The sequence below is a fragment of the Glandiceps talaboti genome, chromosome 14 (assembly GCF_964340395.1).
Source record: "Glandiceps talaboti chromosome 14, keGlaTala1.1, whole genome shotgun sequence".
Lineage (NCBI taxonomy): Eukaryota > Metazoa > Hemichordata > Enteropneusta > Spengelidae > Glandiceps > Glandiceps talaboti.
In genome coordinates, this window is record NC_135562.1 from 22,087,034 (window position 1) to 22,103,343 (window position 16,310).

At 36.5% G+C, this 16,310-nt stretch overlaps 1 protein-coding gene across 1 annotated transcript; it reads left to right on the plus strand.

Moving 5' to 3' along the window:
* The first annotated feature begins 328 nt into the window (after nucleotides 1–328).
* Nucleotides 329–15,694, plus strand: LOC144445988 (uncharacterized). Its single transcript, XM_078135651.1, has 4 exons — nucleotides 329–411; nucleotides 3,192–3,295; nucleotides 10,656–10,718; nucleotides 12,499–15,694. Exons 2-4 carry the CDS (start codon nucleotides 3,219–3,221, stop codon nucleotides 13,322–13,324), a joined length of 966 nt encoding a protein of 321 aa, XP_077991777.1. The 5' UTR covers nucleotides 329–411; nucleotides 3,192–3,218; the 3' UTR covers nucleotides 13,325–15,694.
* Nucleotides 15,695–16,310: the final 616 nt, after the last annotated feature.

Sequence of the window (16,310 nt, forward strand, 5' to 3'; positions counted from 1 at the left end):
TGTAACTTTGCCCAGTTCACGGAATGGTCAACCTTATGCAAATGAGAGTATAGATTACGATCTAAAAGGGGCCAAATTGAATTTTTGAGTTTTGATTATATTGATTATCGAACTTTAGTAAAAATACAAGCTACTCGGGGATGGAGTACATTGCAACGAGGATGGAGTGCATCTTCGTGGCTAGAGTACATTGCATTGTAACGGGGATGCAGTACACCCATGTATATAGGGTATCTTTAAATTTATTGCGGGTCACAAGCTGCACAAATGGGTTGACTAGAATGTCAATAGCGCCCCCAACGACACATATTCGAATTACGTCATCAATTTGCCATGCTACCAGTTTAAAATGGCGTCCACGCTGATACGCGGAAGTCAGCAATTTTGAAAATTCAACACTATATTTTGACGGTAGGTGGTCGATTTCTATATTAATGTAATTCTGGTAAGAAACAGAACTACCAGTCAGGATTTTAGAGTGGTTGATTGTTCGATATAAGCGGTATATTTTGAGATTCGATCGTAATATTTTATTGTTTACAATATAGTCGTTGTTGGGGCAGCGATTTAATCTTGACAGTGCTAGTGAGAGCGTGAATTCAGCTACGGTACAAACAGTAGCTCTTACGGTACGTATTCATGTTTAATACTATATGAATAAAGTTACTCGTAAATGGTGACATCTCCCTTCCATTGTTGCAATCGTAATTCGTAAGTGACCAATTAAAAATACGACATACAAATTCGTACGAATCGAAAGACGTGTGTGTATTATGAATAATTTGTACGATTATTTGTATTTAGGCTTTCAACAGAAAGTCAAGTTTATAATATTAATACCATGTTAAATAGCGAAGCATTTCAAAATGTACGTCACAGGGTGAAAAATATAATTTGTGTGTGAAAGTATTGAAAAAACAGCGAATGCTCTCTTGTTCGTAAACGTTCATGCATGACGTCATGCATACTCATTGTGGTGAATATTTAGTCCTGCTTGCATACGGAGTATGTTGTCCCTTCCTTCTCCGTCCTGCCAAGAGCCACTCGTGAAACCTTGGCTTACCAGAAATGCTGGTAACTAAAGAATTAACACATCCTGTGGTTAAATATTATTAGCAATAAATTGACTATTTAGTTAATTTCCATCGCCATGGCTACAAAAGTCTCATTTTGGAGGGAAAAAATCCCAAAATCACACATTCAACAGTAATTTCAGGGTTCTGCCTTATGTACGATGACCTAGTGGACATCCTGGTCAAATATGGCGACATTTGTAAGGTGGGACATTTGAAATTACAGTTGGAACTGGAAAAGTTCTGATTTCGACACTGTTTGTGATCTTACCTCCGACTGCTACATGTATCTTCAAAGAGATGTAAAATGAGTACATTTTCGATTGCTAACATTGGATCGGTGGGTGTGTAATTCTTTGGTAATTGGTATATACTGCAGTTATTTAACTGGAGCATTTGCGTTGTGCACAGTGACGCGTGGGCTTACTTTTCGTACAGTGCATATACATGTATATATGTATTTAAAGCCCAAGGTCCAGCCAGGCTAAGGAGGAGCATTTGGTACATGTAGTTATCAACATATAACTTATAAGTTATAAGCAGTTGTTCACACATGTATCGATTACATGTAGGTCTTGCCTAATCCACAGACAAGTAAGAATACATGTAGATTGGCAACAGGTCCTCTCCCATTGTCCGAACTTAACCTCAAGTAACTATTATTCTATTGTCATGGAAATAACTTTCCAAAGTGTGAATCTGCCCGAATTCAATATAGTATATATAGTTCACATAGATCAACAAACCACATGATACTACGTGATATTTCAAGGGAAAGTTTGCTATTCTACTCACAGAATCATCAAATGTAACAGACGATTTCATAGTCAGGTGCACACTGCATGCAACCTGAAATAGTGTCGTAGCACAATGAGCTGCAATAGTGTCGTAGCACAACTGTATACAAAATCATTCATCTCTAAGCAATAACCTACATGTACATGTACATACATACTTTTCATGTTGCAACAAGTTACACCTACCCAGCAAACTATACCATACAAATGTAGATGTAGATGTAGGTGATAGCACTTCAAACAACTGCATTCAAAATACTCATGAAAAGTCAGAGCTGACATCAAATGATCTTAGTTTCTTAAGGCAGTTCAGAGATGTGTTAGTTTGAAAAATGAACTTTGTGTTCTCAACAGTGATGCAGCCAGCCTTTTGAAAGAGTGGGACATAGTGTTCCAACTTTCATTTTTCTGTGTCATCATTGATTTTTTTGGGACATTATTATAAAAAAGAGCCAATGGCATTGTAGCACAACTGTACAGTTTTTAAAAATATTTACCCACATGCTAGATATTTGCTGAATGATTATGCAATTGCCTATCCAACCCTATTGTTATCTATGCAATACATGCGATGTTGCTAGAGGCGTAGTCATGTTGCTAAACATATTTGCATAACAATTTTAGTGTGGGTCATCTATGACCCGTCACTTCCAAAATTGTGGGTCAGGTTCAAAAAATGTGTGTCAAATGACCCAAAAAAACCCTCTGGCTGCTACACTGTCTCAGCCCAGTTTAATTTACTATCAAACTTGATGCCCAAGTATATATTCATTCACTCCTCTGTCTACTATTAAAGTGTTCTATAGGGACAGGTTCTACAGGTCCGACTGGACTTTTCTAAAATCAATACAAAGCTCTTTGTAGTTGTGCTGCCATTTACAAAAAATGTATGGATAATTACCTTTACACTTGTGACCATTTAACAAATCTCTCAATTTTATTTTAATAAATCAAATCAAATCATGATCATGATCTCATGATCTTCCCAATCACTGATAGCAATGACTCATCTGAGTCAGACTAGTGGACAAGAGATGTCAGAATTCCGGCAGCTGGCTGTATATACATGTACATGTAGTGTGAAAAGGAAGGGTACTTAAACAGTGCCCTGTTGCATCTGTGTTAGTTTGCATTGTACATGACATCAGACTTACAATGGTACCATTTATGGTCTGCTGGTTAGATACAAATGTTGTAATGTACACATTGCACTATGTTTTAACAAACAAACAGCATGATATTGTTTTCAAAATGTGTTGTTCATCTTTTATAGCTGATGTGTCTAAAGCAACTACATACATGTATGTACCTTATTTTCTAGCTATTAAAATGAATCAAGTATGAAAGTATGGCAATGGTAGAAGAAAACATTGAAGATACAGATCTACAGTCATTATTTAAACGACTCAAAGTGGATCCAGAAACGTAAGCATTTTATTTTTATATGTAACTCCCAATGAAGGAGCGTGAGGGATGCTAAGTGTCTGTCTGTTTATCTGTCAGTCCGTTTGTCATCAGTCTGTATCATCAATGGAGCTGGCGTTTAAAATAGTACAATAAGACAACCAAGAAAATTAAACCTGTTACATTGGTATGACTTGGTTCCAAATTGATTTTAAAAAATAAAGAAGTACAAAACCTTGTAGACACATCATTTTAAAGTTTGATTAGGATATTGCTATACTTGTTTTGATTAAGTACACTTCCAACATAGAATGGCTGGATTATTATGATGGAAATTAGGTATGACAATTTTTGTTTTGATTAAAACTTTAAATCTTCAAAAAATGATATATCTATCATTGCCCTGAAGATGAAGTTGTGTGGCAACGCAATATTTGCACTATTTTTTATTACTAGTTTGTGTTGGTACCTTTGGTTATCCACAAATCTAGTGAAATTAACAGAAGGTGGACTACCACCATGCACCCTCTACAAATGGTACATATGTTTACAATGTACCCTACTTCACAAGCCAACCTTCCAGAGGCCTTTTTTTTTATTCACATCATATTTTGTGTGTGATTCTTGGACACATGATAATAGAAAAGGGAAATACATACAATGTATGTGGTGTGCATTGATTTAGGTGCTTGTAAATTTTTTGACTGAATGGCAGCCATATGCTGATGGTTTTCATGTATCAAGGCCCGATATCCTATCAACAAATCCTGGGAAGAACACTGCATATGATATAAATACGCTACAAATGACATGTATCTTTACATTTGACTGTGAACTTTACCTTCTGAATCAACCCATTAGTCAGTGATGATGACACAGAAGAGTGTAGTACTTGTATTTGACATTAACTAAACGTTTAAGTGTACATGTATGACATGTCCTATTATAGCTTGTTGTTACTACATGTAGTACATAACAAATGAACAATTCATGTGTGTGCACAATCACATTTTCAGTAATTAGGCAATATCTTCTTAAGCATGCAAGCTAGATACATTTCATGTGGTTTAGTAAAATTAATATGCCAATTAAGGAGTATATTATGGCTGATAATGATAACTGTAGAATGTTGTATTCCAACAGAGTGTAGCAACAAAAATATCAAGGTTTTTGTAGGTAATGTAATGTAATGCTTGTATCATCTGATCTCAGAGTAAATCTAACCGTACAAATGTACATGCTAGTGACTTGCCTATTGACTCCACATATTACACTGTTTACAGGTTTGACTGTACATGTTTTTTTGTATAATATTTACATGTATGCAGTGTTCTGCCAAGGTTTCCAACTAGTGGGGACAAAAGCCCCTTGGTTGCAAAAAGGTGGGGCCATTTGACAGGGAGTGGGGTCAATAATTTATTGTCTATGAAAATCATATATATTACCTCAGACCGCTATAGAGATAGATATTCTATTACCTAAATACATTAAAAAATTCAATTCATAATAACAGTTCCAAGTAAGCTGGTTACTCATTGATTCAGTGTCAACATCATGCAACATGGTCCCCTAACACAGCTTTTTCGGAATCAAAATACACATGTACTCATTTTGTTTCCATTAATCTAACCCATCAACAAATGAAAATCACAACCTGCCCTTTAAAATTTGGTTTACTTCAGGCTTCTATGGCAGGTAGATGTCCTGATTTCCTATTGTAAGTTCCATGTTTTGTACACATGGTAATAATACCACCATTGGCAGGTAGATGTCCTGATTTCCTATTGTAAGTTCCATGTTTTGTACACATGGTAATAATACCACCATTGACAGGTAGATGTCCTGATTTCCCATTGTAAGTTCCATGTTTTGTACACATGGTAATAATACCACCATTGACAGGTAGATGTCCTGATTTCCCATTGTAAGTTCCATGTTTTGTACACATGGTAATAATACCACCATTGGCAGGTAGATGTCCTGATTTCCTATTGTAAGTTCCATGTTTTGTACACATGGTAATAATACCACCATTGACAGGTAGATGTCCTGATTTCCTATTGTAAGTTCCATGTTTTGTACACATGGTAATAATACCACCATTGGCAGGTAGATGTCCTGATTTCCTATTGTAAGTTCCATGTTTTGTACACATGGTAATACCACCATTGGCAGGTAGATGTCCTGATTTCCCATTGTAAGTTGCATGTTTTGTACACATGGTAATAATACCACCATTGGCAGGTAGATGTCCTGATTTCCTATTGTAAGTTCCATGTTTTGTACACATGGTAATAATACCACCATTGGCAGGTAGATGTCCTGATTTCCTATTGTAAGTTCCATGTTTTGTACACATGGTAATAATACCACCATTGGCAGGTAGATGTCCTGATTTCCTATTGTAAGTTCCATGTTTTGTACACATGGTAATACCACCATTGGCAGGTAGATGTCCTGATTTCCCATTGTAAGTTCCATGTTTTGTACACATGGTAATAATACCACCATTGGCAGGTAGATGTCCTGATTTCCTATTGTAAGTTCCATGTTTTGTACACATGGTAATAATACCACCATTGGCAGGTAGATGTCCTGATTTCCTATTGTAAGTTCCATGTTTTGTACACATGGTAATAATACCACCATTGGCAGGTAGATGTCCTGATTTCCTATTGTAAGTTCCATGTTTTGTACACATGGTAATACCACCATTGGCAGGTAGATGTCCTGATTTCCTATTGTAAGTTCCATGTTTTGTACACATGGTAATAATACTACCATTGGCAGGTAGATGTCCTGATTTCCTATTGTAAGTTCCATGTTTTGTACACATGGTAATAATACCACCATTGGCAGGTAGATGTCCTGATTTCCTATTGTAAGTTCCATGTTTTGTACACATGGTAATAATACCACCATTGGCAGGTAGATGTCCTGATTTCCTATTGTAAGTTCCATGTTTTGTACACATGGTAATAATACCACCATTGGCAGGTAGATGTCCTGATTTCCTATTGTAAGTTCCATGTTTTGTACACATGGTAATAATACCACCATTGACAGGTAGATGTCCTGATTTCCTATTGTAAGTTCCATGTTTTGTACACATGGTAATAATACCACCATTGGCAGGTAGATGTCCTGATTTCCCATTGTAAGTTCCATGTTTTGTACACATGGTAATAATACCACCATTGGCAGGTAGATGTCCTGATTTCCCATTGTAAGTTCCATGTTTTGTACACATGGTAATAATACCACCATTGGCAGGTAGATGTCCTGATTTCCCATTGTAAGTTCCATGTTTTGTACACATGGTAATAATACCACCATTGGCAGGTAGATGTCCTGATTTCCTATTGTAAGTTCCATGTTTTGTACACATGGTAATAATACTACCATTGGCAGGTAGATGTCCTGATTTCCTATTGTAAGTTCCATGTTTTGTACACATGGTAATACCACCATTGGCAGGTAGATGTCCTGATTTCCTATTGTAAGTTCCATGTTTTGTACACATGGTAATAATACCACCATTGGCAGGTAGATGTCCTGATTTCCTATTGTAAGTTCCATGTTTTGTACACATGGTAATAATACCACCATTGGCAGGTAGATGTCCTGATTTCCCATTGTAAGTTCCATGTTTTGTACACATGGTAATAATACCACCATTGGCAGGTAGATGTCCTGATTTCCTATTGTAAGTTCCATGTTTTGTACACATGGTAATAATACCACCATTGGCAGGTAGATGTCCTGATTTCCTATTGTAAGTTCCATGTTTTGTACACATGGTAATAATACCACCATTGGCAGGTAGATGTCCTGATTTCCTATTGTAAGTTCCATGTTTTGTACACATGGTAATAATACCACCATTGGCAGGTAGATGTCCTGATTTCCTATTGTAAGTTCCATGTTTTGTACACATGGTAATAATACCACCATTGGCAGGTAGATGTCCTGATTTCCTATTGTAAGTTCCATGTTTTGTACACATGGTAATAATACCACCATTGGCAGGTAGATGTCCTGATTTCCTATTGTAAGTTCCATGTTTTGTACACATGGTAATAATACCACCATTGGCAGGTAGATGTCCTGATTTCCTATTGTAAGTTCCATGTTTTGTACACATGGTAATAATACCACCATTGGCAGGTAGATGTCCTGATTTCCTATTGTAAGTTCCATGTTTTGTACACATGGTAATAATACCACCATTGGCAGGTAGATGTCCTGATTTCCTATTGTAAGTTCCATGTTTTGTACACATGGTAATAATACCACCATTGGCAGGTAGATGTCCTGATTTCCTATTGTAAGTACCATGTTTTGTACACATGGTAATAATACCACCATTGACAGGTAGATGTCCTGATTTCCCATTGTAAGTTCCATGTTTTGTACACATGGTAATAATACCACCATTGACAGGTAGATGTCCTGATTTCCTATTGTAAGTTCCATGTTTTGTACACATGGTAATAATACCACCATTGACAGGTAGATGTCCTGATTTCCTATTGTAAGTACCATGTTTTGTACACATGGTAATAATACCACCATTGACAGGTAGATGTCCTGATTTCCCATTTTTTTTTCCACCTGCTCCAGTGCCTGAGAATTATTTTTTTTCTCCTTCGCCTATGCTGGCAACGTTTTTTTTTCTTTGCTTCTTTGAGTTATCTTAATTTTTTTTTACGTCAATGTTGAACACCAACATTTGTTGCCACAATTTTCTGTTTGGTTTTCGCATACAGAAAGTAAAAAGATGCTGTTCTATCACACACAGATTACATTTAGAAAACTACATATTTCATACATGTTTGATTTTCAATTAAATAAACATCGTTGACAGTTTTTATGCCATGGTGGGGTGACACACTGAAAATACAAATCAGAAACTTGATTGGTGAGCTCAAACATTCAGATAGGCCGGTCAGTTTCTCCAGCTTGGGGGGATGGGGGGTGTCAGTATTTTTTTCCATTGGGCCAACAAAAAGTCACTGACCCCCCCTGAATAAAGTTTCATAGCATCTGACAGTAAGCTGTAGAGGGAAGAGCACTTTCAGACAATAATTTGCAAGCTTTACAAGACAGCTCTAACAATTGTAAAAAGCAACTACACGTGGTTGAAACATAAAGTTTCATAGCATCTTGACAGTAAGAGGTGGAGGGAAGAACTTTGATTTGAGGCTTGGACATGTCTACCTCTTATGGGGGGTTCTAGGGGGTCTCCCCTAGAAGCTTTTCAAGTTTTTTTACCAATTTTGGTGAATCTTATTGTTGGTTTAATGAATGAGTGGCCTCTGGGGTGATTGTGTCCAAGAACCCCCCCCCCCCCCCCCCCCCTGGGCCTGTAACATTGGTATAGGGGCATTGATATTGCATGTATAGTAAAGTTACTGATGTGTTAGAGCACTTTAGGAGGTCGTACCTAGTAATAGAAACTTGAATTTGAGTTGTGGTGTCGATACATGTAGTGTCTGAAATAGGAAGTATATCATCCCTTTTGACAAAATCATACTGAAGAGACTAGAACAATTTAGATTAAGTTCTTTTATAAACTATCCAATAGTATGAAGATTTCTAGCAGCAGTGGTCCATCTTTTTTTTTCCTTCACCCACTCATATCCGGATTTTTTTTTTCACGCAAATCCATTTGGCATCTTTTTTTCCCCCCGAAATCATCCAAGCCCCCCCCCCCCAACATGCTGAGCCAAGTGTTATTATCCAAATCATTTGTTTACTCCCCCCCCCACCATCACAAGTTCCTTGTAAATGCTTGCTCCTTGCTTGTTGTAATGCTGAACAAGCCTTACATGTACACCTCCTAACTCCATTACTTTTGTTACATGTACACCTAACTCCATTACTTTTGTTACATGTACACCTCCTAACTCCATTACTTTTGTTACATGTACACCTCCTAACTCCATTACTTTTGTTACATGTACACCTCCTAACTCCATTACTTTTGTTACATGTACACCTCCTAACTCCATTACTTTTGTTACATGTACATCTCCTACCTCCATTACTTTTGTTACATGTACTGGGCCTTAATAGTCTCAAGTTTGACTTTTATTCTGGGTCTTAGTTATCTCAAGTTTGACTTTTATTCTGGGTCTCAAGTTTGACTCTCAATGCAATACCAGCTGGTTCAATACATTTGTCTGGAAATTACAGGTAGAAAATGGTAGATTTATAGAAAATATTCTAGTTCCTGGTGACCATGTTCCAATTTTACACTACTTACATTATCTTCACACATTATATCTAGTCAGTGTCATTACTCAAGGCCTTAAATGTAGTTAAACGTCATGGTGGGTGAAGCACAAACAGTGCATGTCAGTAGTAAGTCATCACAAATTGACAGACTGTTGACATCGCTCATTAATATTTATTTGGAACAGCTGCAGTGTTTAGACTATTGCATTTAGCACGTAAGAACAAGTTGTTCATATTTTCACTGGAATAACATGCTCGAAGCGCTCTCATCATCATAGAATGTTTGGTTTTGTTGATCTTGGAGGGGAAACAACTTTTACCAACACATCCCAATATAGTAATAACCATACCGAGGTAGACAGAAAATTTCCAACTGTAGATTGCTAAAATGAGATGGGTTGTTGTTGTTGTTTTTCGACCATGCACAACATCAGCAAGTGCCACTTTCCTTCGTTCCCCTTGACTTTCAGGCATTGTTTTTTCTTTTACTTTTAGTTTAGTTTAGTTTAGTTTTTTATATAAAAAAAACATTGGAACGATCCACAGGAAACAAAGTAGTGAAATGATCTTGGAACCGAATGTAAAACGTAAAAACCTTAGACAACCAGTTGTCTAAGTAAAAACCTAACTCCACCTACAGTTTGTTGAAACTAAAATCAAATTGGGATACAACGTCATCACATTTATATGAACACTGTAGGGGGAGCACAGAATTCTGTACGAGAGTAACGACATTGACTAGATGCAATGTGTGAAGATAACATACATTTGTAGTATAAAATTGGAACACAGTCATCAGGAACTAGACTAAATGTAAGTTCACTATTACAACTTACAAATCTAAAGAATGTATGGGAGCTTACACTGTGTACATGTACTCGACCACAGCAAAACTGAAATGTTTATAGTCCACTTCTGTTAATATATATGTAATGTACTTCATTGCCACACATGGGATGTGAAGGGAATGTTTTGATATGCAGTTCTTAGTGTGGTGACATTTGGCAAATCCTACATAATACTACTAATGTCACATTGTGAATGTCTACCGTACTTTTGGTATTATGACATTTATGGAATGTAATGATAAGTGATTGATTGATTGATTAATAGATTGATTAATTTGTTATTCATGTTACAGGAAAGAAATCAAAGATGTCAATAGAAAAAAGAAGGTAAATAACCAGCAAGGACACTGGCATAGGTAAGTTAACACTTTGATTGACAATTGATGTACTGTAGAGATATATTTGTAAATAACCAGCAAGGACACTGGCATAGGTAAGTTAACACTTTGATTGACAATTGATGTACTGTAGAGATATATTTGTATATAACCAGCAAGGACACTGGCATAGGTAAGTTAACACTTTGATTGACAATTGATGTACTGTAGAGATATATTTGTAAATAATCAGCAAGGACACTGGCATAGGTAAGTTAACACTTTGATTGACAATTGATGTACTGTAGAGATATATTTGTAAATAATCAGCAAGGACACTGGCATAGGTAAGTTAACACTTTGATTGACAATTGATGTACTGTAGAGATATATTTGTAAATAATCAGCAAGGACACTGGCATAGGTAAGTTAACACTTTGATTGACAATTGATGTACTGTAGAGATATATTTGTAAATAACCAGCAAGGACACTGGCACAGATACATGTAAGTTAAAGTCCAAGGTGCAACCAGGCTAGGTGCCCACACTACAGAAGTAGGTTTGCGCATGTGCAAAGGAATAGGTTTGTTTATCTGGGAGGAGCATTTGATAAATCTGTTCCAGGCAGTTTATCAACATACAAGTATAAGCAGTTGTTTACACATATTGGTTACATGTAGGTCTTGTTTAATCCAAAGAGTAGCTTGTGGTCCCTTGTTATATTTTTTTCCAAGTGACAGTGTTTCTACTACATTTTTTTTCCAGTGTGTACGTACACCAAGACACCCATTCTGGGTGAAACACATACATTGTATTTCCATATAAAGATCTCAAAAATTATGGCACGAGAAAATTATATTTTGAGGGACCTGTTCCAACACCATCTGAACACCATTACACAGTGACAGTTTGTAATTGAAATTGTAAACTGATATTCATGGGTACGAACTAACTTACATGTATCATTTGTACAAAGTACTAGATGTACAGTTTCTCACTAGTGTCGGCATTTGGTTGATCATTATGTAAATTTGAAAACACAAAAATTGTTAGATAGATGGACTCATGGTACATTGTAAACTAGGTAGCTAGCTACATGTACGTGTGATCTCAAGTTTGGTAGAAATGTCATTGATGTTCCCGTTATTTTCCTTCTGTGTTCTTCTAAAGTATTGGTTATAACTGTTTTATGATTGATTAAACTTGTATTTCCAAATCCAATGTCTCATCTCAGAAAACAGTTAATAAATTCACATACATGTGCTTCTACGAGTTATCCCGAATGTGTACAGTACCACCTGAACTATTTCAAAACAAACACAAAAATGCATACGTACGTCGTGGTGGTGAGTACCTCCAGAGATATTCATATATACATGTACATGTACATCATCACTTGAAAGTGTAAATTTATCAAGACATGACAAAAGAAAACACAAAACTGTGCACAACCCTTTACGTGTACATGTACATTTTGTTTACCTAGCTTGACCTACAGGGCCGTGCACAGCATTTGACTCACTTGACCTACATGTACAGGGCCGTGCACAGCATTTGACTCACTTGACCTACATGTACAGGGCCATGCACAGCACTTGACTCGCTTTCAGGCAGTGCACAGTAAAACCTATAATGAGAATTGATATTAAAGCATAGTGGATAACCTTTCAAAAAGTGAACCCTCTGAAAAATGACATCATCAATCATTGCCCAAACTCTAGTTGTGCTATAACACCAGTACTGTATACTATTTAAACATTTTATGAGTTATTTGTATATATCAATGACTGCTCACACAATTGTTCTTTTTATCAACAGAAGTAACCTCCTCAGATTGCCTAAATATTGTAGATCACTGCCACGTAAACCTGTCAATGAAAGATCCTTGTTATCGAAGAAGACGGGCTATTGGAAGTCACTGACTTGGCAAAGGCTGTGTAAACCTCAATCCCGTTCATATGGCAGATGTCGGTTTATGAATGTCAGCAAACTAGAGTTTTCATCTGAGGACTGTGGCATTAATACAGAGTCTTCTAATCAGGAAATTAATCAAAACAGCGTCAAGTTTACCAGCAGGATATCCAGAACACAACGACGGTGTGCACTCATTCGAGAATCTAAACTGAATAGGCAAGAAGTTAAAGATAAACAAGAGAGAAACCTTGATAGTGGTAGGTTTCATCAACTACCTACAATACAGGAAGACAGATTACAGGAAGAAGCAGCTTTGAATGATACTTCTCTGAGCAAAAAATATGATGTTGAACATTTTGGGAAGGAACACAGTCAGAACTTAGAAACGTTTTCTAAACTTGCCACGGGTAGGGACAAATCTGATGATAGTCATAGAACTAAAAAACGTTGCTCTGAAGGCAGTGATTTGACTGCAAAGTATAGAACACAAGTTAAAATGCCCAAATATACATTTACTGGATACAGAGAATGTCATAAACCAGAAAGTCAGGGTGGACAAAATTGTGATAAGGTCTCTCAAAGACAAGTAGATGGGTGGAGTAGTGGAAGTTGCTCTCAAGAGGCTAGATATGTGGATGATACAAGTATGGAAGATCTAGCAGGATATTTTGACAACTTAGTTTACATCCCTAAGAAAATGTCTCCAATGGCAGAAATGATGTATACATAACAAATGATAAGTTAACTGTACTCACATTCATACTTGCATACAATCAAATCTACCATATGATCTATATACACTTGTATGTAAATTAAGGTCACTTATGAACATCGACACAATCATGCATTTTAAAGGAAAGGTCTAGTCAGTTGTTATTATAAATTTTAATTGTCAATTACTCACATTGTTCAACTTTACTTATGAAAAAAATGTTATTATAAAGTATTTAAAGTGTATGTAAATAGGTTTCCAAAGTTTCCGACTTTTTGCCTATACTAATAGTTAAAAATTGATTTTTTTTTTAAATCTGCGATGAGCATTTTGCTTCGAGAGTCTTCAGAAAAATGCGTCACTGTCGGAACACAATCGCGGCGTCCATTTTTTTCTTCCGTAAGGAAGAGATGTATTTAGTGGGTGGAAGTCGAAATTTTGAAGACATATTTTGTAGGGTAATGGCAAGACTTAATTAGGTTTTGGTAAAAATCCTGTGAATATTAATGAGCAATTTACGTAATTAATGGTTTTCGGGAATTAGGCTATATCTCAAGAATGCACGCTTTAAATTCATTATACCTTGGTACACACATTTGCGATACCAAAGCGCACCTGTCCTGAAAATATTACTAATGTAGCTTTTAGTTTTATTAAGTTATTGGCATATTTTTGTAGGCCACTAAAAAGGAAAAAATAGTTTCTCGTCAGGAAATGTTGTCTAAAGTGGTGTGACAATGTGCTTATTTTCTGATGATTTAATGATGATTTCACAAAAGCCTTTAAAGATTGACAACCGATCAGACCTTCAATTACATAGTCGTTCTCATGAAATATATGAATGGCGGTTCAAGCACAGTTAGCGTACGTACACACACTGTGTAGTCAGGTAGTCAGTAAGTCAATATAACCCTACTATTAAATTGTACTACTGTTAAGGTGTTATGATCTCAATGGGACAACTACTTTCGAAAGTTCGACCCAATTTTTTCCTTCATGTGCTAATTTAAATATCTACTTTTTATTATCATAACTTACTGGTCAGTATTATTTAGTCTGTCGACAATTCAGCAATTTCCGGAATTTTTCCAAAAAAATCAATTTTTCGTAATTAATATCGTACTTTTGTCAAAAATGTCACACACATCTTTAATCAACTATGAAAAGTACGTCATTTGCAGGTAAAAAGTTGGAAACTTTGGAAACCTATTTACTTACACTTTAATAATATTTAGCATGATATGAAGTTTTGTCCAATGTATATCGTTGCATTACTGTGATGAACATACCCTTTAGTGTCCATCAAGGGATAAATGGTACCAGTGTATGTGATAACCGTTAGGCAGCTTAGCTGATGATGCTCTTGTTGGTACATACATGTACATTGTGATTCACAAAATTTCAAGTGAGGTTGAATCAAAACTTTTCACCACGATGTGAATACTGACAGGACAGCCTGGTTGTGATTTCCAAAGTCACCTCTGAACTGACCTGTAGGGTGTAGGGATTCCCTATCAGAATTATGACAGGGGTTTGAACCCCCACACACCAATAATATGGTGGAACACTGTCAAGTTTTGAAGAGCTGAATTTGATAGATTTTCATTACTTCAAATTTCTGTAAATTAGGAATGCACAACTTTTCGAGAAAAAAATTTGAGAAGTTAATAATTATAAATGTGAGTAATACCAATAAAAATGAGAAATAAAACACTGCTGGACTTTTCCTTTGAGCTTAAAGAAATTTTCCTCATCCCAGCCCCAACAGCTGTAGACTGTCGACAGTCGTTCATGCCATTTTTGCTATGTTTTATGTAAAACTAAAGTCGTTGCCTCACTCCGAACCGGAGCAATACTATAACCGCATACTGAGTGAACAGCGAGTGTTTGTGCCTCCGGCACTCACAGTTCCTATCAGTACGCATCCTATTCAGTGCTAAGGAGTGAGGCGACGACTTTGTTTTAGATGAAACGTAGCAAAAAAGGCATGAATGACTGGTGCACAGCATATTGCAATCAGAGAATAACAGTATGCAAATTTATATTTGTTTACTTATAAATAGTTCAAATGCCTTACTTTATTACATGTGTCATTCAAGGAGTTCTATAGTATGGGATAGTACTAGGCAGGGACATTCTATGAAGTTCAAATAAGGAGTTCTATAGTATGGGATAGTGCTAAGCAGGGACATTCTATGAAGTCCAAATAAGGGTATACATGTAATAGTATTAATTCAGTCGCTGATAGAATCATGAACTGACAAGTACACTAAAACAGACAATCACTTAACCATGCTTGTACATAGTAGGAATGTGTACAAACAGATACTAGCAGTTGTACATTCATGTTATCTATTAAGTATGAGTCACAGTGACATGAAAACTACCCGTGCAATTTTTGATCGGGGGGGGGGGGGGGGGGGGGGGGGGGGGCTATGATAGTGGGCTCCATGTGTGCATGTGTCAGTCCATAATACATAAATTTTCTGACATCCAGTATCCAATTTTAATCAAAACAGGCACAGAAATGCAAATTATATGGGACATATGCGCATCAGTTTGTTTTATGACAAGAGCAAATTTGACCAAATGGTGGCCATATTTGTAGTTCAAGTCAATATTTACTGTGTGACTCAAAACTTACCAGAGTAATATACGCAAACATTACTCTTTGTGATCATGGCACTCTTTACTGAATGGCAGTCATATTTTGGGTTAAAATCAATATTTCCTAGATAACCAAAACACTATTATAGATAGAGACTCCATTCAAGTGTCTACCCCCGTATTATCATGTACAGGCTTTGTTTAAAGACCTTGAAAGTTGTCCTTTACCTTTAGGGTCAATTATGAAAGTCACGCATTTCATGCATATTGCAGGCACCAGTGTGCCCTCTAAGCCAATTTGATGCACCACTGATGCACACAATTTCTAGTGACGCACCAAACTTTGGTGTTCCCCTATCTCTTACTATGTGGTGACTCACAAGAAATCCCAGTTTTT